A 26,241-nucleotide genomic window follows, 5' to 3' on the forward strand; every position below is an offset into this window, starting at 1 on the left:
GACTTTCCCTTTTTTGAGACTTGTGCTTAATGTTATGTTTGTTGTACCTTTTTCAGACCAAATATTCAATGCCAATTTAGACTTTTTCCCATATCATAATGCCTTTTGCACCATGAACGCAACCATAATTGAATTATGTTTAAGTCACGACACAACCACTTAGGGGTCGATTGGTTGGAATACAATTTATACCGATATAAGTTATGCTGGTATAAGTTATATTGGGATAAGTTATGCTGTGATTGTTGTTTATTCTCTGTTTGGTATGTTGTATTAAGAATGACAATTGCATAATTTCTAAGAAGAAGGTATAAATTATAACGGTGCTAATTACCCCACCTTCTATAAGGTATAAGTTATCCCGGTGTTAAAATTAACACCGGAATAACTTATACCTGGTTTGCTAACCAAACAGTACTAAGGTGGTATTAAATTTTTATATCAACCTTATACCTTCTTATACCTCATACCAAACGACCCCTTACTGAGTTGTTGCACCTGAGAACTTAGGAGTCGTTTGGATGGAAACAAGTCATCCTAGGATTAATTATTCCGGGATTAGTTAGCACGGGATTGTTATCCCACCCTCTCATAGAGATAAAAATAACACTACAATCCTGGGATAACTGGTCCCAGAATTAGTTATTTCGGGATTTTATCCTAACCAAACCTGGGATAAACTCATCTCATATTTAATCCCGGGATTAATCTCCTATCCCTCGTATAGAACGAGTCCTTAATGTTCATTTCCTGCAAACAGTAATTCATTTTGCTTCCCATATAACAACACATCATTGAAACTCCGCTACGGGAGCTTGCTTACATTGCCGATCCCAAGCCCGGATAAAGAAAGAGCTGTAGGTTAACAATCATTATAAAACTTATCATTTCATGATGAATTTGCATAGATCCAAACATAGTATTTATGATATTGGGAATTCATATAGCGGATCCCAACTAGCTCGGGATTGAGGCATAGTTGTATAACAAAGCATCATTGAGTAGGGACTGTCAAGTCAAGAATACTAAAACTTGGAAAGCTACATTATTAGAAGCTCCAGTAATGAAGAGGTACTGTCATGACCCGCCATGTCATCATGCCACATAGGCGTCATTTGGCATATATTAATGCCATGTGGAAGCTTACATAAGAAGAAGTCTAGCATTTGTGAGAAGATTCTAGAGAGATATGGACATTTCCTTAGGAAGAACCTAGATCCTTATGGATTTGCTAGGAAAGTCCTTGGAATCTTCTAGGCTTGTAGAGAATTCTAGAAAATACCCTTATCTTGTAAATATCAAGGACTTGTGTAATAATTAATATTTACACACTAGCCCCTAGGAGACTATTATATAAAGGGGGACATTCATTTGTGATTCATCAAGCTAAACTATCAAGTTCTCTCTAATACAAAAGCTTCCTTTGGCAATTCTCATGTGTTCTAACATTCTCTTAGCGATCTTGAGTGTAGTAAGGCCGACTTGGCATAGCAAGAACGTGAGCAAGCTGTGCAAGATCGTGAGCGAGTTGCCAAGTGCCGCACGTGCGCTTAGTTTAAGACTAAGGACGTGACAACATGGTATCAGAGCAAAGGTTATGACTAAGAGAATGGAAGAAAGAACACAAGAGAATTGCCAAAAGAAGTTTTGTAGGGAACCATGGCCGGAATTACCAAAGGCTTGGTACCTGCAGAAACGATCAACGTGAAGGTCCCTAAGCGAAAGCAGTATGGTGGTGCATGCAGGGGCTGCACGCGAGGTGGCAGACTGGCGGAAGCTAAGTGAGCTCCGACAGAGGCCACAATTCGGGAGTATGTACACGAGTTCACTACCTTAATGCTGCAAATCTCGTCATTGTCCGAGGAAGATTTCCTCTTCTACTTCATGGATGGGTTGCAAAACTGGACAAATCATAAGTTAAGAAGACATCAAATAGCCAACGTGAACGGGGCCATCGGAGTAGCCTAGTCACTTGTTGACTTCAAGATGGATCCTGCCAAGTCCAAAGAAGGCAACGCTGAGAGGGATGGGGGAGATCATTATGAGGACAACGGAAAATGCATAGCCGAGGTATACAAGGGTAATGGCAAGGGGCCATCCTATAACGGACAGGGGTCCAAGAGAAACGACAATGGGCCGGGAAAATGGTAGGGAGTACATGCCTAAAGGAGGGTGCTACTTCTGTGATATAAAGGGGGACATTCATTTGTGATTCATCAAGCTAAACTATCAAGTTCTCTCTAATACAAAAGCTTCCTTTGGCAATTCTCATGTGTTCTAACATTCTCTTAGCGATCTTGAGTGTAGTAAGGCCGACTTGGCATAGCAAGAACGTGAGCAAGCTGTGCAAGATCGTGAGCGAGTTGCCAAGTGCCGCACGTGCGCTTAGTTTAAGACTAAGGACGTGACAACATGGTATCAGAGCAAAGGTTATGACTAAGAGAATGGAAGAAAGAACACAAGAGAATTGTCAAAAAGAAGTTTTGTAGGGAACCATGGCCGGAATTACCAAAGGCTTGGTACCTGCAGAAACGATCAACGTGAAGGTCCCTAAGCGAAAGCAGTATGGTGGTGCATGCAGGGGCTGCACGCGAGGTGGCAGACTGGCGGAAGCTAAGTGAGCTCCGACAGAGGCCACAATTCGGAAGTATGTACACGAGTTCACTACCTTAATGCTGCAAATCTCGTCATTATCCGAGGAAGATTTCCTCTTCTACTTCATGGATGGGTTGCAAAACTGGACAAAGCATAAGTTAAGAAGACATCAAATAGCCAACGTGAACGGGGCCATCGGAGTAGCCTAGTCACTTGTTGACTTCAAGATGGATCCTGCCAAGTCCAAAGAAGGCAACGCTGAGAGGGATGGGGGAGATCATTATGAGGACAACGGAAAATGCATAGCCGAGGTATACAAGGGTAATGGCAAGGGGCCATCCTATAACGGACAGGGGTCCAAGAGAAACGACAATGGGCCGGGAAAATGGTAGGGAGTACATGCCTAAAGGAGGGTGCTACTTCTGTGAAGGATCACATCGGCCAAATGAATGTTCAAAGTTGGGGAAGCTTGCAGCAATGATAGGGAACTTTGCTCAAGCACATAAGGATGACACAGGGGGAACCGCCTGCATTGGAGGGATGGACTTGAAATCTAAGCCGAAAGTAAGGGATTCCAAAGCCTATCTTGGCACCATGCAAATGGAGCATGGTGGCAGCAAGAAAACTTGGATGGACATAGTTGAAGAGGATGGCGAGTTACAAAGTGATGGCATGCTATCGGACTCATACGATGCACCAAACAGAGGGTTCAAGTTTGCCAGTAAGGCTGGACCACGGAGGGCAGCCAAATAGGGAGTGGAAGCATGGACTCGATGCTTGAGAAGCTGCTAGACTTGGTTGAGTCATGGGAAGATTCAGGCCAAGAGCAAGGAGGGGCATCTGATGGGCGGAGGATGGAGGCCATCATTGCTAGCCATCCAAAGTACAAACGCGTGAGAAGAAAGGTAGCTACTAGCCAGTAACTTGTGAAATGGGAAAGAGAACCACTTCATAGGGCATCATGGCTAATGGACAAAGATTTCCGACGATGCCAAGGTGATGTGCGCGCGTACGTGTCGATGCTTTGTGTCGAGGGCGGCACAAAATTGGGTAGGGGAGAGTGTCATGACTCGCCATGTCATCATGCCATATAGGCGCCATTTTGGCATATATTAATGACATGTGGAAGCTTACATAAGAAGAAGGCTAGCATTTGTGAGAAGATTCTAGAGAGGTATGGACATTTCCTTAGGAAGAACCTAGATCCTTATGGATTTGCTAGGAAAGTCCTTGGAATCTTCTAGACTTGTAGAGAATTCTAGAAAAAGCCTTTATCTTGTAAATATCAAGGACTTGTGTAATAATTAATATTTACACACTAGCCCCTAGGAGACTAGTATATAAAGGGGGCCATTCATTTGTAATTCATCAAGCTAAACTATCAAGTTCTCTCTAATACAAAAGCTTCATTTGGCAATTCTCTTGTGTTCTAACATTCTCTTAGCGATCTTGAGTGTAGTGAGGCTGACTTGGCATAGCAAGAACGTGAGCAAGCTGTGCAAAATCGTGAGCGAGTTGTCAAGTGCCGCACGTACGCTTAGTTTAAGACTAAGGACGTGACAGATACATTGTTAAAAGCTCCTCCCGGCCATGACAATTGACAAAATTTGAAAGAACACACACACAAACAAAACAAAATACTGCACTGTAACAAAAAAAACAAAAACTCAAGCCCGAATGATGCGTTTTAGAGTAAAACATGTCTTAGATTCTAGTTACGCATTAAAGTCGTGGGGGGCTGGGGGCCTAAGCCCAAAGTGAACAATATAACTCGTGGGCTGAGCTGTTACATGTTAGTTGTTTATAACTCACTATCATGAATTGTTACGCATGTTCTAAGTTCTAACAATCATCTTATATTTCAAATTACAAAGACAAGATGCATTAAAGGATGCATATTTTTCGCTCAAAGCTTAAAAGAACATAAGATTCAATCTATGAGTTCAATTGAACTGAAATGACCAAATTAGCATTGGTCGGCTAGCAGGGATGTCGACTGTCTTCTGCTTGCTTTAGGGTGCTTCTATATGAGTAGACTACGTTTTGTTTTCAGAAAATATTATTTGCACACATATATAAAGAAACTTTATGTGAAGCAATGTCGGATGACACCCCTTACTACAGGGTGTCAGCCACTAAGAATATACGAACCTTTGCTACATATTTAATTAACCAAAAAAAAGGATAAGGATATGAATGTGGAAAAACTTATATAAGTTGCTTGAGAATGTTTTGAGCTGTATGATAATGAATGTTAGATGGTATTTATAGGAGAAAACGAATGATAGTTTAGTGTTTAATCAGCAATCCCATTATCTCAATTTCAACATTGAAAGTGCTCCATTTTACTGGATTTTCTACATTCTCTTTAAATTAATATCTTAGACATGCCGTTGGAGAAATTTATGCTAAATGGTCTAACAATGAGGCTTACCTACACAGATCTACATTCGAAGTTAGGAACACATATAAAGCTTATTTATTACTACACCGTACCCTTTGGAAAAAAGGCCAAGACTGTTGATAGAGTTAAGTTGTTTATGGAAGTTTTTAAAATTTACAACATGAAAAAATAAGTAATTACTAATAACAACTGACGTTTTATTGAAAGATCAAAAAGGAAATCCCTCACATGGCATCATCACAAAACAACTCTTAATTTTCCAAGACTTGAATAATTTTCTAACGTTAGAAAATAAAATGTTCATGCAGTTGCAACAAACTCAACATTCTGTCTACAAAATACAAATATATGGGTGAAAACTACTAAAATTTCAACAAATATTAAATTTTAAATCCATATATATAATATCTTCATTCTAAGAACATAAATATTGAATTCGTGTCCGCATTTCATATTTACTTCCTCTAGTGTCGTTCTTATGCAAGTAAAAGCATTCTTCAAGATCATGATTACTGTCTTATAAGTCAACGGTAATTTTGAAATTATCAAAAATGCAACCTAAGTATTGAGAAAACTACTTACTACAAGCGAGTATACGTTTGTACCATGGCAATATGATAGGTTAGAATATTGATTAATCTATTATTATTATTATTTTGGTGTTCTCTCTCAATGAAATTTGAAGAAGGTAAAGGGTAGGGATTTTTTTTTTTTTTGTTTTTGATTTCTCATCCGGTGTCTGGTATTTATATTGAGGCCCAACCAAATTCGAATTCGTGCTAAGAAGTCCTACAATACTCCCTAACAAATGCGACTTCATACTTAGGGTTCAAACTCAAAACCTCTAATTAAGGATGAACGAATACTTAGCACTATACCGCACACTTTATTGATAGGGTAGGGAGAGTAAAGAGCAAATTGAGGTGTTCAGTGTTTAGTGTTCAGTGTTCAAACTTGCCCGGTCAAATAAAGAAGAAATAAACGAAAAATTAGGCTACCTACTTTGCTGAAAGTTTATGCCACGTCTGACACTGACAAAAACTACTTACCAAGGCTTATTTTGACTAAAAAACAAGTTATCTCAAAAAATAATTAGATGAAATTATAATATAGAGATCAAATAATAACTAATATATTATGTCTTTCGTTTCAATTTATGTGATATCTTTTTTTTTGCCAATCCTAAAAAGAATAATATCTTTATGTATTTAGCAATAATTAAACTTGAAAATATCCATTTTTTACTTTAATGGGATAATTTATAGCACATGAATATTCTTGATTTACTTTTTACCATAAATTTCAATTTTTTTCTTTCTTTATTAAACTCTTTGTCAGTCAAACACCGTCATATAAATTGGGACGGAGAAAGTAGTTCTATGGTAGATGTTCACTGACTAAAAATTGGGTATGTGGAATATAATATAAACATGCGTTTGATTTAAATTAGATAAGTTGGCATAAACTTTTATTTTAATTTTAACTTTATCATTCTTAAAAACTTTGGAGATGAAATGTGTTATTTTATTATTTTATCCCATATAGTTGTAGTGTTAAAATAATACCATAATTGTAATATAAACAACCTCAAAATTATTAATCTCAGAATAACAAATTATACCAGCTACCAAATATAGAATAAGCTAATCCAGCAATATATCTTGAGATTATAATTCCTTATCCCATCAACCAAATGACCCCAACGTCCTTTAGCAACTGATAAAATGATCTAAAATTGCTCTCTAATCTGTTCAATCTTTTTTTTTTTTTAAAAAAAAAAAAAACTGTTCAATCTTTACTAAACTCTTGTTTTTAGGACGTCCAGTATTTGTCTTCAAAATTGAGACCTATTTCAAAATAATGTTGAACTTTGATAACGTCAAAGTAAGTAAGGTTCGTTGATATGTCAATAAAATAAGTCAACAAATGTAACTTATCCTATAACGATAGAAGAAGGAATGATGTCATGGGGCCAACCAAAAGAAAAATAACTCCTACTAGTACATAATTAAAATTGACAATTGATCGATCGTGCTTTTTACACATATTAAGTAGGCGTTTTAACATAAAAAAAAACATGAGATTCGAAAAAAGTAGTTTTAAAGTTAAATTGAAAAAAATATTTAAAAATTAAAATTGTGTTTGAACATCTTTTGATTTTTTTTACCGTCATGTCAAAGGTAATCCTTTTGCAAATGCATGTTGAAAATTTAGTGAATCCCCTAAAATTATCAAATAATGACGTGGTTAGTGGTGGCAAAATAGTTATCCATCCATATAATATTATCCATTTAGAAGATGGATAACCATGAATAACTAATGAATTAATTTTTAGATTTGTAAAGCCTCAAATTGGAGGTTTCTCAAGTTTGGGAGAGTACGAATTCTCGTCATATTCTAGGAGTCATAGATAATGTCGATTAACCCGTTTTTATACGTATTAAATATGTGTCAGATAGAATAATTTATTCGTTTTCGACCCGACTCATATCTGACCTGCCCGTTTGCCATCCCTAAACGTGGTGGTGACTTTCTCTAGCTATGTTTTTATAACTGTTTCTTTCCTTTTAATTTGACTTTATCTTTGTGAGCTTGCTCACATTGTTGATATCCAAAACAAAACTAAACAATACATATATTATTTTTGTTCTATCTCAGTTTCGCTGAGAATTGCACTTCTTCAAAATTTTCGGAAATCATGCCTTGAGCATCATATATATATATTCAACAAGATATTTTAATTTCAGTACAAGCATTTGAAAAGTACAGTACAATGCTTGCGATATTCTTTATTTAAAGTTCTTTCCATGACATATTTGGAAAGAACACACACTCAAAACACTATATATGATGGAAACCAAAAGAAAAATACTTTGAAACTCTCAACATAGTTTGATAAAACTCCATAATCATAAGCAGATATCTCGTAGAATTAGCCAAGCTGGACGCAAACTGACTCAAACACCATTTAGGCATAGACGGTAGGATTGGCAATAAGGTAATCTTCAACAGCCTTGAAAAGTTCCAGGGCTTTATCTTTGCCTTCATTATGTTCTTCTTCCTTAAAAACATAATCACCTTTTGTGTGGTACTCAGTTGATGTCTTGCAAATACAACCTCCATTTGCAGAGGTTTCGAATTTGACATCATAGGTAATGGATTCCAATTTGTCTCCTAGAACATCTCCTTCGATTAGTGAATATTTGGTTACCAAATTCTTGTCGTCAATCACATGAAGCTTGTGCTTCAAATACTTTATTGGACCACCTGTCATTTTACAAAATAAATGAGACTTATTTTCTTGACATGTCTAAGAACAAGTTTTGCAAAAAAAAAAAAAAAAAAGTTTAATTATATAGTTCTTTGATATTTTTCGAGTCTTTTAAAGAGGATTTAAGTTATACAAACCGATAGCATACGCAAATTTTATATTATTGGTGCAATTTAATTAAACTTAATTTATATTTTGGTAATTTGATCGTATAAATATTTTTTCCTTCGTCAAAGTTTCAAGTTTCAACCAAGAGAATTTTCTGAAAGAGAGAAAGAATTTCACCAAAAGAAGTTGGCCAAACAAGCTAAGTCAAACTAGGGTGAATTTCCTATCTTTTGCCACTCAAAAATATAGATAATAATGCACACTTTTGTAGAAAAAAATCTTTTTAGCTCACGTCCGCTTTCTTCTTCTTTCTTCTTTTTAATATTTAACAATTTAACTTCCTTTATTTAGTTAACAATTTATCTAATTAATTATTGTAATAAGGAAACTATTATAATTTACAATTGTATTTTAATTCCAGAATCATGTTAGACGTAAAAATGCACCAACACTCACACTCCTTGCGGTAATTTCCTGGACCCTTTATAAACAAATGATACTTTTTGCATTGGGCAGCCGTATATACGGTCAAATCTTTCTATAATAGCCTTATCTGTTTCGGATTTTTTTGGCTGTTATATCGAAGTGTTGTTATAGAAAATGTACATTATAATATAGCATTGAAATTGGTTCCATAGAAAACTTGACTTTTATAGTGAATGACTATTATATAGCGATGATGTTATAAAGAGGTCTGACTATATATATATAAAACTCACCTTCGACAAAGTTCATCTTCTTGATGCTTCCAACACCACCATCACCTTCAACAGTCTCAATGTTCTTAACAACTTGTGGCATCAACTTTGGAATAAGGTTGTCTGCGTCAAGAACCAAAGCTTTGAATAACCTAGTTGGGGCAACTGTGGTTGATGCCTCATGAGTATAGGTAGTCACACCCATAATTAATGTTAAAGAGACGCAAAAAAGAGAGGATAATTAAGATGGATTTGGATGAAGTGAATAGAATGGTTTTTGATGTGTGGAATATAATGAAGTTTTAGATGGTATTTATAGGAGAGAAAAAAAGAAGAGTGATCGAGTGTTAGGACTGTTAGTCAATCAGCAACATTAGCTTTATCTTGATTTCAACATTCAAAGCGGTCCATTCTTGACATTTGTATCCATTTTTCTAGATGTTATCTTCCTAAGTCCTCTTCAAAATTAATGTGTTAGTAGGAGATCAACTACACGACAAATGGCCTAACAGTGAGGCTTTTGCTGACACATTAAAGCATCTTTTTATTTTATCATCTAATACGGATCCGATTAATTTAAATTTTTATTGTTGTGACTTGTGAGCCCATAAGAGGAAAACACTCCTTGCTACAACGAGATTGTCCTGAACCCTCTGTTAAGAATGGAGATATTCCATTCAACGCGCCACAATATTTTGTGGTGACACATAATGTTTAATCTAATCAGTGGGAACTTTATTTGCGAACTCCTCCTTTTCTAACCTACCAACTTGGATTTGCATAGCGCTGCTAGAATCAAAATTATCTAGAATTTCACCTCATCTAAATATACAATCGGAAAAAGAGAGAAAATTATAGTATCAGAAGCTTGAATTTAGTGATCTATTCATCGGTACGGCTATTTAGATGGATTTTCTCATATTCCTTATTAATTATAAAAATGAGGACGATATTTCTTTTTCTTTTTCTTTTTCTTTTTGGCACTGATCAAGCATGTGATAATATTATGATAAAGGTTTTGTTAAACAGGGGCGCTTTATGCAAGTTATATCGCACACAGAGTGCATAAAATTACAGTTAAAGTCTATCATATGATTACTTTGACTTCCCTTAATGAAAATATCCGTCACCGTCAGTAACACATCACATAGTGTGCGCTATATAGAAAATTATAATGTGTATATATATAAAAATAATTTTGTACATATTTTGTAAAAGTCCTGACTTTGCCACTGGCCACTGCCACCGCCGATTAAATATGTTTTTTTTAATTGTAATTCTTAAAGTTAAATTATCTTGTTAGTGTAATTAAACACGAGTGCCAGTAAATACTTTTTCAATTTTAATTTTAATTTTAATTTTATCTTCTTTTTTAGCTGGTTGTCCTTTGGTAATTGGGTGGGTGGGTGGGAGGATAAGGATATGGTTTCAAAGACTTTCCGCATTTCATTTATGCTGTTTTTGATTATGTACAAGTTATAGACCCCTTATGGGGCCGTATATAGTTTGGCTTTACTTAGTCAAGATTTCATAAGACAATGTATTGACTATGAGTGCAAGCCAAACGTCGTATTTTCTGTGAAATATTTTAATGTGTCGACATCTTGACTAAGCCAAACATTGTCTTACGAGATCTTGACTAATTAAGTAAAGCAAATTGGTAATGTGTAAGCAGGAATTTTGTATGCACTCATGACTCACTTTCCCTACTGGTAACATATATTATTAGTAAATAAAATTTACGACATTTAAAAAAAAAAAGAATTGCTGCACTAGATATATAAAGATTATACATTTTAACTAGAGATTATAAATTAGTGTTGTATAATAGAAAAATGTTACCTTTCTATCTTATCAATAATTATCATAAATGACGCTCTATGAGTTGTCTATTTTAACCTAACCAAGCACAACTCTAATATTTACACACATCAGTAATCAACCAATAATCATACTATATTTTCTTTTCTTTTCTTAGGTTGTTTTTGTATATTAGAGATAAAGTGAGAGCGCAAAAGGAATAGATGTGTGAGCGGTTGAAAGACCGCATAAACAATATTGTCCAAACAAGTCTTAATAAATAAGAGATAATTAATTCCATTATTTTTGGGTATAATGCGCCAATGATATCCTATGCTACATTACGCAACAATCATTAAGCTAGATAAAGGAAATTAATCGCACTAAACATACCTTAATCGATGAACTAACTAATCTATCTATACTATATTAAAAGCACGAAGGTCTTTAGCGAAATATCGTTTGCCTTTTTTAACCTTAAATTTATATTTCACATTGGACAAAATTGTAATTTTAGTTTTTTCCGAATATTTAGAAGTTTTAAATCAACTACAATACTATATATTAAATTTTTCCTTATTTGAACTACTCCTAATAATTGGGAGTTTAAAATCAATTAGGATTTACCTTATATAAATTATTCCTTACTTGAACCACAAAATTACTAATCTATGTGTATATATATAAATGAATAGTCGGACAGAATTTCCTCATGGCTTTCATGTACTCTAAAGTAGAAGAACCACCAATGTAAGTAATTTTTTGCACGTCTTTTTATTTTTTATTTTTCGTTTTTATCAAACACTACGTCTTATAACTTTAATCTGGTATAATACTTGAATGTGTATCCGGTTTTATGTCTTGTTCTTCGATATTCTCCAGTTATTTGTTTGTTTATTATTTATTATTGTTTGTTTTAATTTTTGATTTTATATACAACAATACTTTCAAAAGGTTAAGGAAAATTAATGATGATAGATAAGATTCCGTTTGAATTCACTTAATTGACATATTAATATCCATGAATTGAGACGAAAAGGCAGGTAATCTTTATACAAGAAAGCTTAGTTGGTTATCAACTTTTAATTGATTATCTTATTTGGTGATTGTAGTTTGCCCGAGGAAGTTGGGAGCTATAGGTTGCTATATTAATGTTTGGATATTTTAGCTATGTGTTTTTTGTGGAAGCATTGATGGATATAGAGTAGCTTTTGGGAGCGTTTTATCCCTCAATGTGAAATTTTTCGTTGCTAATTCAAATTTCATTGGACCTTAATGCAATCGGAGCGAAAAATCAAAAAAAAAATCGATATTACTATTGTTAAAATATTTCAATCATGTTTTCTTTGCTGTTATATTTTAACTATGTGTTTGTACAGTCGTAATATGTACCCGACTTTAGTTTCTTCTCAATTTCCAATTTACTCGCACTTGGACAATAATGTTGGAAAACGTAATATGATAAAGTATTTGTACTTTTATGTTTTATTCAAATAACTCTTTAAAGAATTATAAATAAAAATATTTTTGTGTTCTTTATTTAGTATTAGATCACAAAATAACAACATGTTCCATAAAATATTCCCTTATAACTCATCCGAAATCACAATAAGGTATATGAGAATTCAATGCGACAAGATTTCTTTCTTTATTGAGCTAGCTAGATTGGATCAAATTATAATTTTCGTAGATTTTGTTAATGGTATATAGAGATTCTTATTTCTTTAATATTTACAAAGAATTTTCATTTGCCCTTGTTTTGGGAACATGTCCCGCATGAATGATTTTTCACCTATTAGACTATTTTACTATTTGAAAAAAAAATTCTTAGTGAATAAAAATATAATTACGATTAAATACATAAATATTTTTCAGGAATTTACACTCTATTTTATAATTCAAATATAATATTTTAAAAGTTTTTACTTATTTAGATAGGTTACATGCGCAACGCGCGTATCATAAGATTAGTACTATATTAAAAACACGAAGGCCCTTAGCGAAATGTCGTTCGTTTTTTTTACCCTCTTAAAATATAGTTCATACTAGACAAAAAAGTCATTTAATTATTTTCCTAAAATTGAGTTCTTTAAAATCAACTAAATTTATGGCTATTAAATCTTTCCTTATTTGAGTAATGTAGGAACTCCTAATATTTAGGAAATTAAAGTTATTGAGTAAAATTATACTTACAAAAATACTTTTCTTAGCAATAATTTTGCAAAGTAAACTATATTAAAAGTTGAACTTTTAAGTTAATTATTTAAAACACGTAATATTAACCATATTAAAAGTTATATTAGATGTTAAACTCTTTGCATTATACAAGACTTCTTAGATCAGCTAATATTATTTTTTTGTGATTTTTTAAACGTGAGTACTTTTTAGGAGTTTGAAATTTTAAAATATTTTGATCATTAACTCTTTCTTTATTTGAACTAAGTAAAAACTACTAATATGTACCAACTCAAAATATATGTAAATCCCTAGCCCAACATTTTGAACTTTATAATATTTCTAATATACTACTTACCAAGTTAACCCATTTATACCAACCACTCAATTTTCTCTTCCTCCTTTATAATATCTGATGATGAAAAGTTAATGATGTAAAGGTTAAACCTCAAGGTCTTTAAAATTGCATTCTTCCCAAACTCATGAAAAGAAATAAGGAATAAGAAGATTTGTCCAAAAAGAGAATTTACTAACATAACTCTAAAGTTACATGATAATTTTATTACATTAATAATCTTGAACTTATAGTAAAAAATTATTTCAGATTTTAAACGAGAAATAACGAGACGTGGTCAATAAGAGTCAATTGCACTAATAATTTTGAAAATATAACTGTCCAAAGTAAAATGTTATATCGATATTTTACCCTTTGAAAATAATTTTTTATTGAATAAAATTATAATTACAGTTAAATATAAAATTTTGGATGAGTTCATACTAAGAATTTGAATAAAAATAAATTACTTTTTTAAAAAACAAATAAATAAGTTCTTAAAACTAATAGCAAAATAAATTCAATTCACTTCTTTTTAAAACTATTCATATACGAAAAAATATTTTTCAAGTTGATAAAACTCATATGGTACATATATTTTAATTTTCATAAGAAAGATACCGGCGAAAAGAAAATATTAGAGATAGAGAAAAATTGATTATATCAGGTTGGTTAAGTGCAAATCACTCCCTATATTTTTTTATATATTATTTCTTGTAAAATATTAACTCAATATTGGCGGAGCAAACGAGAAAATAAGAATAATAAGGCATTCGATGACTTATGTGATGACATATTACTTTTTTTATTTTACAATCCAGACATATTATGTAGTATATATAAGAAAGATAGAGAGAGATTTTTTTCCAAAATCGTATATTTATGAATATAGGATACACGCGCAAAGCGCGTGCCCTAAGACTAGTCTATATTATATTAAAAGGAGAGTAGTATGCATTGTGGTTAAGCCATGTGGCAAGCTAAAATAAAGCTACTTGGTAATTTTAGGACAACATTAATTATTAGAAATTATAAATGGAAACATAATTAAGGGAAGTAGTTTAATAAATCTTATACATAATCTAAATATATCTTAGACAAATCTAATCTCTCTCTCTCACTCTCAATATATATTATTATACTATATATATATATATATATATATATATATATATATATATATATATATATATATATATATATATATATGTGTGTGTGTGTGTGTGTGTGTGTGTGTGTGTGTGTGTGTGTATGTATATCTATATCTATATTTGTATTTATATCTATATTTGTATCTATATCTGTATCTGTATTTATATCTATATATTGAGCCACTCATAGATTTTCTTCTAAATTAGATAGAAATTTGGAGGTAAAAAATTAATTAAAAAACTATAATAGAAAAAAATAAAAAATATAGAAAGACGTAAATTGAGATAACCTATGACTATTTATACTTTGGAGTGTGTGTGTGTGTGTGTGTGTGTGTATATATATATATATATATATATATATATATATATATATATATATATATATATATATATATATATATATATATTGATTCACTCATAGATTTTCTTCTAAATTAGCTAGAAATATGGAGGTAAAAAATTAATTAAAAACTATAATAGAAAATATAAAAAATATAGAAACACATAAATTGAGATAACCTATGACTATTTATACTTTGGAGCAAGTTAAAATATGAAATAAAATTAAAATTTACTTAAGGTATTAAAGATTTATTGACTTCAAAAATTAAAAAAAAATCAGGCGGTAAAATAAGATCTTACATAAAGTATACAATTACTTATAAGATAAGAAAAAAATTAAATATCTATATCTTCTATCTATATTATATTATATTAAAAGGAGAGTAGTGATGCATGATATTAAGCCAAGTGGCGTATTGAGAAAATGTCACTTAGCATTTTAAAGACATAATCTAAATAGATTTTTTAATTTAATAAGGATTAAAACAACTTAGATTTGCTCAAATTTAATTTATGGTAGAAATCAATTGAAATTGACACACATTCTTATAGTAAATAAATTTTGATAGCTTTCCAAATATAATTATTCACTAACCACTTGATATGTTTTCTTTCATTTCATAATTTTATTATTTTTAAAAATAGTACATAAAGAAATAAAATGATAGTGAAATATTATCATTAAATATAATGTGTTCCAACAAATAAGAAATTAATTTTTATATTAATATCTAAATTGAGTGCAATTATTGAATGCATAAGATAATTTTTAAAAATGCAGTCCAATTAAAAATTAGAAGGATATAACTTTTTAGAAGATAAAAAAATTCTTCTTAAAATATATAAAGAAAATATTAAGAATAAATTAGAAATAGTGTGAGAATATTTATGCTAAGAATTAGTTTATAAAATAAAATAAAGTGAAATAAAATACTTAAAAATACTATTGATAAATTTAAATAACTCAAGAATTCAAGCAATGTTTTTAAAATAAAATAGATACTTATTTTAAGATTAAAAAAATTCTAGATTTATCTATATTATATTAAAGGATAGTAATGGATAATTATATTAAATAAAATGGCAACTTAATTAAAAGCCATATGAAACTGTAATAATACCATATATCTGATAACATAATAGCAAAAATAAAAAAAAAATAAAAAATTTAATATTAGAAATGAAAGGAAAAGACTATTTTACTTAATGTTAGAAAGTTCTTAACATTATGATGAGAATGCTCAAACTATGGATAGGACCACCAAAAATTATAGTCTTGCTAGATATAGATTTAAATTTTAAAAAATATAAAATAAATATCTAATATAAGTAATTTTTTAACGAAAACAAAAAATCAAATTTTGTATCTTGAAACTAAAAGGAAAGAAAATTTATTGAATGTAATACAAAAAATAAATATAAGAAAAACTCAATAGATTTGGAATGTAATAATCAAAGAACTTGTATATTAATATTTTAGACTAATCAAAGTTATGAATTAAAGTAAAATATGATATTATTTTGATTACAGGTAAAATATTAATATAAAAATTAATTAATTTTTTTTTAGTAGGGAATAGACTGTATAAAGAAAAAAATAGAGATAGTGTGAGGATATTTATACTTTAAATTATTTTAAAATAAAACAAAGTAAATAATTGAATAATATTCAAAAATAATACTGATAAATTTAAATAGTAAAATATTTTGGAATGGGAGGATAAAAGCGTAAAATATATTAAATTTCAAGAATAAAAAAATAATATTTATCTATAATTATAAAAGGATAATAAGTAAAATAGTATGTCAATTAGTAACCCGAAAAAAGTCATATGAAAGTATAATAATATTAAATAATAAATAATATAATAATTATAAGCAAAGAACAAAAAAAATGTGTAAATTTTAAAAGAATAAGACTTATTGGAGCTTGAGATAAAAAAATAAAATGATACTAAGAATTTTATTAAAATAATATGATCTAATATGTTCAAACGAGACAAATCACCACATGACATATTTAGATTTTTTTAAAATATTGATAACGAAACGAAATTCAAGTACTAAAATTAACCGATTGGATTATATAAATATATATATATATAAAAAAACAAGTTATCAACAAAGAAATTTGCAAAATGGTTTCATGTCTTACTTCTTAATTAATATCTAATGATTATCTATAAATTTTATCTGGAAGGTTTATACTTTAAAGTTATTTATACATAATTCAAATAATCCAAATCATAATCCGACATGGACTGTGTCCGTGCATCGCGCGGGTACTAATACTAGTTAAGTTAAAATGTAAAACGACAACTTGGTAGGTTTGAAACAAATAACGTACATAGACCCACGTGTCAGCAAACCTCATTGTTAGACCATTTATCATAAAGAGAATGTACAACATCTAGAAAAATGGATACAAATGTCTAAAATGGAGTACTTTGAATGTTGAAATTGAGATGAAGGGATTGTTGATTAAAACACTGAACAATCACTCCTTTTCTCCTATAAATACCATCTAAGTTTTCATTATCATACACCTCAAAAAATTCTCAAGCAAACTTATATAAGTTTCTCCACATTCATATCTTTATCTCTTTTTTTTTTTTTGGTTAATTAAATATCTCTAAGGCACAAATATTATGGGTGTCACTACCTATACTCATGAGGTCACAACATCAGTTGCCCCAACTAGGTTATTCAAAGCTATTGTTCTTGATTCTGAAAACCTTGTCCCAAAATTGATGCCAAAAGTAGTTAAGAACATTGAGATTATTGAGGGTGATGGTGGTGCTGGAAGCATCAAGAAGATGAACTTTGTTGAAGGTAATTTTTATGATCACTAGCGAAATATATGATCTTATATTTGTCTAATTATTCTATAGGTTCAACCTTAAAATTATAGGTTCAGATCTACTATTTATTTCAATTTTAGTGGATTTTTATGTATATATTAATTTACCTTCTACACTGAAGGTACTAGGTTCAGTTGAACTTGATGTCCGAGTACTATATCTGCCACTGTTTTAACTTTTATACACTGCCGGAATAATGATAATTGAAGGCACAATCTGAATGTGAACTTTTAAATTATCCAATATAGAGGAAATACTTAAGGGGCAACCTGGTGCAAAATGCATTTTGCATTTACGCAGGGTTTAGGAAAGGGTCATATATCAAAGGTATGATATAGAATACCCTAATACAAACATTGGTGGCTGATTTCATGACTCGAACCTATGACTACAGATCGTACGGAGATAACTTTATCGTTACTCCAAGGCTCCCTCCGAAGGAGATACTTAATTAAATAAATAAAAGTGGCAGAGATGAGCGCTAAAGAGATTTCTATTCAGAAAAGTGCATCCACGATATAGGGGAAATTTAATTTAAATGTGTGATTTTTAAATTATCAAGGGGTCAATAATTGCCTTATTTTGAAAATGGCAGGTTCTCCTATCAAGTACTTGAAGCACAAGATCCATGTTATTGACGACAAGAACTTGGTGACCAAATATTCACTGATCGAAGGAGATGTTTTAGGCGACAAACTGGAGTTCGTTACTTATGAGATCAAATTCGAAGCATCTGGAAATGGAGGATGTATTTGCAAAACTTCAACTGAGTACCACACAAAGGGTGACTATGTATTTAAAGAAGAAGAACACAATGAAGGCAAAAATCAAGCTATGGAACTTTTCAAGACTGTTGAAGATTACCTCCTCGCCAATCCTTCGGTCTATGTTTAAACCATAAAATAGAATCAGGTCCGCACGTGAGAGATGACGACGTGTTGAGATATAATAAAATTAAATAACTATAAATGTGTGCAATTTAAAGTTTAAGTTTTAGATGATCAGTCACTCTAAGTGATAATGGAGTTGTATCAAACTCTTCTAGAGTTCCTAAGGGCTTGAATTTTCATTAAAATGTTTTGTTGAGTGTGTGTTCCTTTCAATAAAGAATATCCCAAAAAATCTACTTATCAATTATCAAATGCTTGTAGCAAACCACTACTCTTGTACTATATATATGTGTAAAAATAGCACGGTATAGCCAGTTTTCGGATTGGTCATTCAAAAATAGCCAGTGTTTACCAAGTCAATAAAAAATAGCCACTATTTTGCTGCAACAGAGACCGGTCCAACATAATATACTGGAGTTCGGTGTACCTGTATATGAACTCCAGCATATTATGCTGGACCTGTATACTTTGTTGTCTCCAGTATAATATACTGGAGACTGGAGCACCGGTGCTCCAAACTCCAGTATATTATGCTGGACCGGTATACTTGTTAGAACTCCAGCATAATATGCTGGAGTTCTAGTGTACTTATAATGGAACTCCATCATATTATGTTGGAGTTTCAGCATACTTATCCTAGAACTCCAGTATAATATGCTTGAGTTCAAGTATACTTATGTTGGAACTCCAGCATAATATACCGGCGTATTTTACTGGTTTTGAACAGTGTTTTCGTTCAAATTTATCTTTACATGAAAAGTGGCTAAATTTCGATTACTTTTGAAACTGGACTATTTTTGAACGACCAGTTATAAATCTGGCTATTTTTGAATTTCTCCATATATATATATATATATATATGGCCAAATACATGTACAACCCATTCAACTTGGCAACATTTTTCATTTTGGCACTCTATCTCTGCATTGTTCCATTTTGGCCCTTCAACTCTATATTATATGTTCAATTTTGGCTCTCCAACTCTATTTCTTATGTTCCACTTTAACACAAAAGCTAAAATCAGTGCAAAAAATATAGCGCTATACACAAATCTGAGTGTAATAAATATCCAATTAAATGTTGTCACCTTATTTTTTTATCCATATCAAACGGGTCAATAATAAAATACCTAAACTCAATCATATTTTTTGTGGGTTTATTTCATCTAAACGGGCCAGGTTTGAAATCGACAGATGATAGGTTTGGAACTTAGAGAATGAATGGGGCAACAGTGGATGAAAAAATACGGTCAGGTTCGGGTATTTTAGTATTGACCCATTTGACATGGATAAAAAAATCATGTGGCAACATTTAATTGGATATTTATTACACCTCATATTTGTGTACACACACGCGCTATATTTTTTGCACTGGTTTCAGCTTTTGTGTTAAAGTGGAACATAAAAATTAGAGTTGGAGGGCCAAAATAGAACATATAAAATAGAATTGAAGGGCCAAAATGGAACAAGACAGAGATAAAATGCCAAAATGAAAAATGGTAGCAAGTTGAATCGGCTGTATATGTATTTGGCTTATATATATATATATATATATATATATGAGTGCGCACCTATGTGTGCTTTTGTTGTCAGTTTTCCGACATAATTTTTATAAAATTTTAGGACTGCAATTCTCATGACAATTTCTAGCCTGATATAATTAAAAAAAATTACGTAGTACCCTTGTTCCATTTTATATGTCAAAGTTTGTTTTTATTTTTACTTTGTTAAAAAATAATATCAACTTTTCATATTTGGAAACACTTTATTTTTACCTTAATATCATACTTTTATAGCCACAGCAATGATTTGACATATCTAATAGCTTACTCGATCTCTTACCTGAATTGATCCAATGTTTCTGAGGTCTCTAGCAATGCTAGTTGATTGGGTACATATCGTCATGATTAGGGGTGTACAAAGTAAATTGACATACTGCACTAATTCGATAATCCGAGCAAATCGAGAAAAAAATTCGATTATGGTTTAGTTTGATTTGGTTTGGTGTTGGAAAAAAAACCCGACCATAATTATTTGGTTTGGTTTTAACTAAAAAAAGTCAAATCGAAATCAAACCAACCCGACATTATATATATAGAAATTTTAAATATATTTAATATATAAATATACTTATTGTGATGTAATTTATAAATATTTCTTCAAAAATTTTACAATTTTATCTTTTAAAGTATAATTTCAAGGTTGGACATAGAATTTTTGAATGTTTCAATAAGTTTTATAGCCATTAATATTAGTAAATTAAATGATAGCTAACAAAAGCCCAAACCAAAATCAAATCAGTACTAATGCTAACAAAAGACATTTAATTCAATACTACGAAGGGAAATGTATTGAATATCTATTTTTTGTTTTGCAATAATTTAGATAAAAATGCATAACCTATTTTTATTTTTTCTTTAGCGTTTAGTCATGTAATTAATACTCCCTTATTGGTCTACTTATTTTAGCATGACTTAGTACTTTTAGATTATGTATATTTTTATTATGGCTTTTTAATTAGCAATATTTATATTATATAATGTTATTGTCTTTATTGTTGAATATTTTAGGATAATGTCATGACACATCTCATATTTTGTATTATTTTTTTGGAAAATTCTTTATATAGTTGTATCTTACTAGGATTAAGGAAATATTTTGAGCACAAGTTATATGTTTTGTTCTACAAAGATTTTACCGGGAAAAAACCGGAAAAACCGGAAAACCGAAAAAACCGAGTTTTATTGGTTTGGTTTGGTCTTTAGATTTAATAACCCGACACAATTGGTTTGGTTTAGTAATTGTAAAATCCGAACCAACCCGACCTATATACACCCCTATCTTAATTTACTGAAATAAAATTCCTTTTTTTAATTTACTTTATTTTTTTCAACTAATTTGTGATAATTAATCCTTCTTCTAAAGGGAAAAGGTATTCCGATTTATTTATTTTTTTTAAAATATTTTATTTTGTGCGTTTCCTAATTAGGGCAGGATTAACCAACCCTTTACTTTATCAAATTCCTAATCAAAGTTGGTCTAGGATTTGGTTCTATTTTATTTATTTATAAATACTAGGTTAAAACCAATTCCTAGGTTTCCCCATCTAAATTACTCTTTGAATATGGAGTGGAGGCTGTTGTTTTATATTACCACAATCCCTCCTCAGATGCAGACCTCATAATTGAATAGGAATTTGATAAAGAAAAGGAAACTGAGTTGAATAGAACTTTGAAAAAGTTGAGAATTCCAAGCTCATTTGCATTAATTGATGTTTCTGTTTACATTTGATATTTTTGTCTAAGTTCATTATTCATGTTACCAAATTATAAGCGCTTCTTTTTTATGTAAATATCTTGTTATGCTAAAATTACACTGGAATTAAGTTTTTTTCTTTTTTTTTTTTTTTGCGAAAAAGATCTAAATTTACATTTATAGCGTAGTACTATATTTATGAGTTTCTTTGTCACATAGTTATTAATAGAATAATAAGAAATTAATGTGTTTTTGAGTTTCTTTTTCCACAGTTAAGACTCAACAGTAACCAGAAAAATAATTATACAAGCAGACTCCTCGTTATCTAAACCTTAGCAAATTCCCACCTAAATCCTCCCATAAATTAATATAGATAAATTTTCAGAAACCACGATGTTTTAGTGATTATTAGCTTGTTATAGCTACCATTTACTAAATTACTTCGTATAGCTATGTTTTCAGTTGTTATAGTCTATATTCGATGTATTTTTGCTACTGTATTCATGAATACAGTAGCAAAACTCGGCGAAAAACAGGGAAGTCCAGCTAAGCAGAGAATGTATTCGGTTGTATTCGCGAGCTGTATTCGAGAATACAGTAACGGAATTTGCGGGAAAAAAGGTCTTCAATTATTTAAAAACGGTAAGTGAATCAATTAACGCGATAGACTCCTAATATAACTCAACAAACTCAATTATAACACATAAAATTTGTATTTTCAGTTATAGAAAAGATTCTCAACCGAAAAACATCCCAAAAATAGAGCAATCTTCAGAGATTCAATCCATCCTTTCTTTTTTATTGGTATCTTTACTAAAATATTTTTTAGTGGTATCTTTACAAATAGATTTATATATTAAAATTATATAATTACATTGAATACAGTTAAATACATTGAATATATGAAGTATAGCAGATCATCTAAACATATGAATACATATTATAGATACATTTGAATACATATATATCTGAATACATAAATTATATTAATTAAATAAACATACGAATACATTCAGGGAATACAGCGAGACAGTGAATATAATGAAATACATGGAATACAACGAGATACATTGAAATACAATGAAAAAAAAGACAAAGAATACAATGAAATACAGGGAATACATCGAGATACATTGAAATACAATGAAAAAGAAGGTAACATACTCTTCAAGTTCCTCAGCCCCAAACTCCGTCCCCAATCCACCGATATCCGGGTCGCCGCCATATGGGGCGTCGCCGCCGGTTAAATGAAGACAGTTGTTGAAGAAGCACCAATTTAAAGGATCAAACGGAAACTAGAGACAAAACTTCTTTAGATCTCACAAGGCAAACATAAACAATCAACGCAAAATCTAAGAAAAATTTAGAATGTGTAATACAACTGTGTGAAAGAAATCACCGTCCAGGGGAGGGGGTTAGGGGTGACACAACAAGGAAGGGGGGAAGTGGTCGCCGGCCGGATATGTCGTTGGCGAAACACAGCCCCTGCTAGGGTTTCTAAAAGCAGGGGAGGAAAAAATCGGGGAAAAAGAGAAGAAAGAGGAAAGAGAAAGGAATAGAGAAGGAGAGAGAAAAATAATACACAACGTATTAAATGGCTTAAAGGTGGGAAGTGGCCATAAATAAATATTTTGTTATAAAAATTAAAAGATAGCTATAGGAGATAATTTTTTAAAAGAGTATTTATTTATAATAAATAAGGTATCAACTTTTGTTATAGGAGATAAAATTTCCATTAATATACCCCTTTGGAAATGTTGGAGCTACACTTAATTTCTGCTGGGCCAAGCCTACTTGCACAAGACATGAGCTCAAACCTCCTTGAAGTATAATAGTGTAATAGAGTAGTTAAGCTTGGGCCAACTGTAAATCTAATTTTATGTCTGTGACCCAACTCACTTCTGTAAATATATATATATATATATATATATATATATATATATATATATAGAGAGAGAGAGAGAGAGAGAGAGAGAGAGAGAGTTAGATATACAGTGTATTGGAGAGGATTTTCATTTTAATAAAACCCCACTTTCATGTATTCTCTCTCTACATTTCATTTCAGTATGCATATACCAAAATTAGTGTTCTGGTCAATTTTAATCGAGAGATTTTGTTCATGAATCTGGTTGTTAACATCCTTCTGTTCCTACCCCTCCTCTCACTGCTCCTGCACCAAGAAAATCTCCTAGAACTTCTAATCCACCCCTTACCTTAGTGATTATATCTATCCCACTGTGTCCACTCCCAAGGTGCTTTCTGTGTCTTCTGAGTGTTGTTTGCAAGAACCACAATTTATCTTCAGGTTGCCTTTCATCCTGCTTGGCAGGAGGCAATGATGAAAGGATTTTAGGCACTAGAAGCTAATCACACCTGGGACATTGTTCCTTTGCCTATTGGGAAGAAAGTTATCCCTTGTAAATGGGTTTATAAGGTTTATAAATAGTCTGATTGAACTATTGAACAATACAAAGTTAGACTAGTCATTAAGGGTGATAATCAACAAGGGGGTGTGGATTTCACTGAAATATTTTTCCCTGTTTTTAAGTTAACTACCATTAAATGCCTGTTATCTGTTACTATTAAGAAAAATTGGGTGGTCTATCAACTTGATGTTAATAATGCCTTCCTACATGGGGATTTGGATGAAGAAGTTTTTATGAAGATCCCTCAAGGTCTGGTAGTGACCTCTGATGCTCACACCTCTATCTTTTCTTTAGCTTGTATCAATAAATCCCTCTATTCTCTTAGACAGGCCTTCAGGCAGTGGTATTCCAAACTATCTTCTGTACTTTAGTCTAGGGGTTTTCAACCTAGTTTAAATGACTACTCTTTGTTCAAAAAACTGGTTGAGTCTCACGTTACTGTTGTGGCAGTGTATGTGGATGATATTTTTGTGGCTGGTGATGATATGTGTGAAATTAATGCCTTGAAATAGTTCTTGGATGACAAGTTTAAGATAAAAGATCTTGGTGATATTCATTATCTTCTTGGGTTAGAAATTGTCAATCATCCTGATGGTTTTTTAGTTAATCAACACAAATTCACTTTAGATCTACTGTCTGAGTACAAATGCTCTGTGGTTACTCCTGTTGTCTCTCCCTTGGATCCTCATGTGAAAATTTCTGTTGAGTCTGGTGATTTACTCTCTGACCCCTCAATTTATAGAAAGTTGGTGGGTAAATTGAATTTCTTGCAGCATACTAGGCCTGATATCTCTTTCACTATCCAACATTTAAGTCAATTCATGTATGCTCTTAGAGTGCCTCACTTGGAGGCAGCTTATCATGTTTTGAGATATCTAGCTGGTACTTCCTGTATAGGCCTTCTTTTGAACAATACATCTGATTTTTCTGTACATGGGTATTTTGATTCTGATTGGGCCAGTTGTTCTGATTCAAGAAGGCCAGTTTCTGGTTTTCTACTGTTCCTAGGAGGGTGCCCTGTTTCTTGGAAATCAAAGAAACAACCCACCATTGCTTTGTCTTCAGTTGAGGCTGAATATAGAGCTTTGCGACTGTTGGTAGCTGAGGTTGTTTGGTTGGGTAGACTACTGAGTGAGCTTGGTGTCGACTATCTTTATCCTATTGCTCTCCATTGTGACATTTAGGCAGCAGTTCATATTTCTCGAAATCCCATTTTTCATGAGCGTACCAAACACATAGAGGTTGCTTGTCACTTTGTCCGAGATGTTTTGGCTTTTGGGATGATTTCTCTTTATTCCATTTCTACTGCTTACTAACCTGCTGATGTATTCACTAAGTCTTTACTTGTTGTGCAGCTACAAGCTTTCCTTCCCAAGCTTGGAATGGCTAGCCCTTCCAGCTTGCGCGGGAAGCCCCTTTGGAAATGTTGGAGCTACACTTAATTTCTGCTGGGCCAAGCCTACTTGCACAAGACATGAGTCTAAACCTCCTTGAAGTATAGTAGTGTAATATAGTAGTTAAGCTTGGGCCAACTGTATATCTAATTTTATGTCTGTGACCCAGCCCAGTTCTGTAATATATATATATATATATATATATATATATATATATATATATATATATATATATATATATATATATATATATATATATATATATATACTATATTAAAAGCACGAAGGCCCTTAACGAAATGTCGTTCGCCTTTTTTACCCTTTAAAAATAGATTTCATAATGGACAAAATTGTAATTTAAATTATTTTCCTAATATTTAGGACCTTAAGATCAATTAAAATTTTAGTTATAAATTTTTTTCTTTTTTTAAACATTTATGATATCCTAATATTTAGGACTTTAAAATCGATTAAGATTTTGCCTTACATAAATTATTTTCCTACTTAAAATACGTAACATATTTATGATTAGTAG

The 26,241-nt window shown here is 31.5% G+C and overlaps 3 protein-coding genes across 3 annotated transcripts; 2 read left to right on the forward strand and 1 right to left on the reverse strand.

Annotated features, from left to right (window-relative positions):
* Positions 1 to 7,685: 7,685 nt before the first annotated feature.
* Positions 7,686 to 9,365, reverse strand: LOC104240635 (pathogenesis-related protein STH-2-like). The gene is made up of 2 exons (XM_009795502.2): positions 9,098 to 9,365; positions 7,686 to 8,266 (listed from the first exon to the last, which is right to left on the reverse strand). The coding sequence occupies exons 1-2, from the start codon at positions 9,279 to 9,281 to the stop codon at positions 7,968 to 7,970; spliced, it is 483 nt and encodes a 160-aa protein (XP_009793804.1). The 5' UTR covers positions 9,282 to 9,365; the 3' UTR covers positions 7,686 to 7,967.
* Positions 9,366 to 17,301: 7,936 nt separating this feature from the next.
* LOC104241407 (pathogenesis-related protein STH-2-like) lies at positions 17,302 to 18,884 on the forward strand. The gene is made up of 2 exons (XM_009796343.2): positions 17,302 to 17,713; positions 18,338 to 18,884. Exons 1-2 carry the CDS (start codon positions 17,530 to 17,532, stop codon positions 18,634 to 18,636), a joined length of 483 nt encoding a protein of 160 aa, XP_009794645.1. The 5' UTR covers positions 17,302 to 17,529; the 3' UTR covers positions 18,637 to 18,884.
* A 3,505-nt stretch (positions 18,885 to 22,389) lies between these two features.
* On the forward strand, positions 22,390 to 25,496 carry LOC138868261 (uncharacterized mitochondrial protein AtMg00810-like). The gene is made up of 4 exons (XM_070145801.1): positions 22,390 to 22,452; positions 22,903 to 23,041; positions 24,361 to 24,566; positions 24,825 to 25,496. The coding sequence occupies exons 1-4, from the start codon at positions 22,390 to 22,392 to the stop codon at positions 25,494 to 25,496; spliced, it is 1,080 nt and encodes a 359-aa protein (XP_070001902.1).
* The last annotated feature ends 745 nt before the right edge of the window (positions 25,497 to 26,241 follow it).

Source organism: Nicotiana sylvestris, chromosome 1, assembly GCF_000393655.2.
Source record: "Nicotiana sylvestris chromosome 1, ASM39365v2, whole genome shotgun sequence".
Classification (NCBI taxonomy): domain Eukaryota; kingdom Viridiplantae; phylum Streptophyta; class Magnoliopsida; order Solanales; family Solanaceae; genus Nicotiana; species Nicotiana sylvestris.

Excerpts from the sequence above, each read along its gene's own strand:
- LOC104240635 (XM_009795502.2), bottom strand. The coding sequence starts at position 9,281 with ATGGGTGTGACTACCTATACTCATGAGGCATCAACCACAGTTGCCCCA. Across the intron at positions 8,267-9,097 it reads GAAGATGAACTTTGTCGAAG|GTGGTCCAATAAAGTATTTG; the intron begins GTGAGTTTTATA and ends GTAAAATGACAG.
- LOC104241407 (XM_009796343.2), top strand. The coding sequence starts at position 17,530 with ATGGGTGTCACTACCTATACTCATGAGGTCACAACATCAGTTGCCCCA. Across the intron at positions 17,714-18,337 it reads GAAGATGAACTTTGTTGAAG|GTTCTCCTATCAAGTACTTG; the intron begins GTAATTTTTATG and ends TGAAAATGGCAG.
- LOC138868261 (XM_070145801.1), top strand. The coding sequence starts at position 22,390 with ATGAATACAGTAGCAAAACTCGGCGAAAAACAGGGAAGTCCAGCTAAG. Across the intron at positions 22,453-22,902 it reads CTAAGCAGAGAATGTATTCG|GGAATACAGCGAGACAGTGA; the intron begins GTTGTATTCGCG and ends GAATACATTCAG. Across the intron at positions 23,042-24,360 it reads GAAATACAATGAAAAAGAAG|TTAGACTAGTCATTAAGGGT; the intron begins GTAACATACTCT and ends AACAATACAAAG.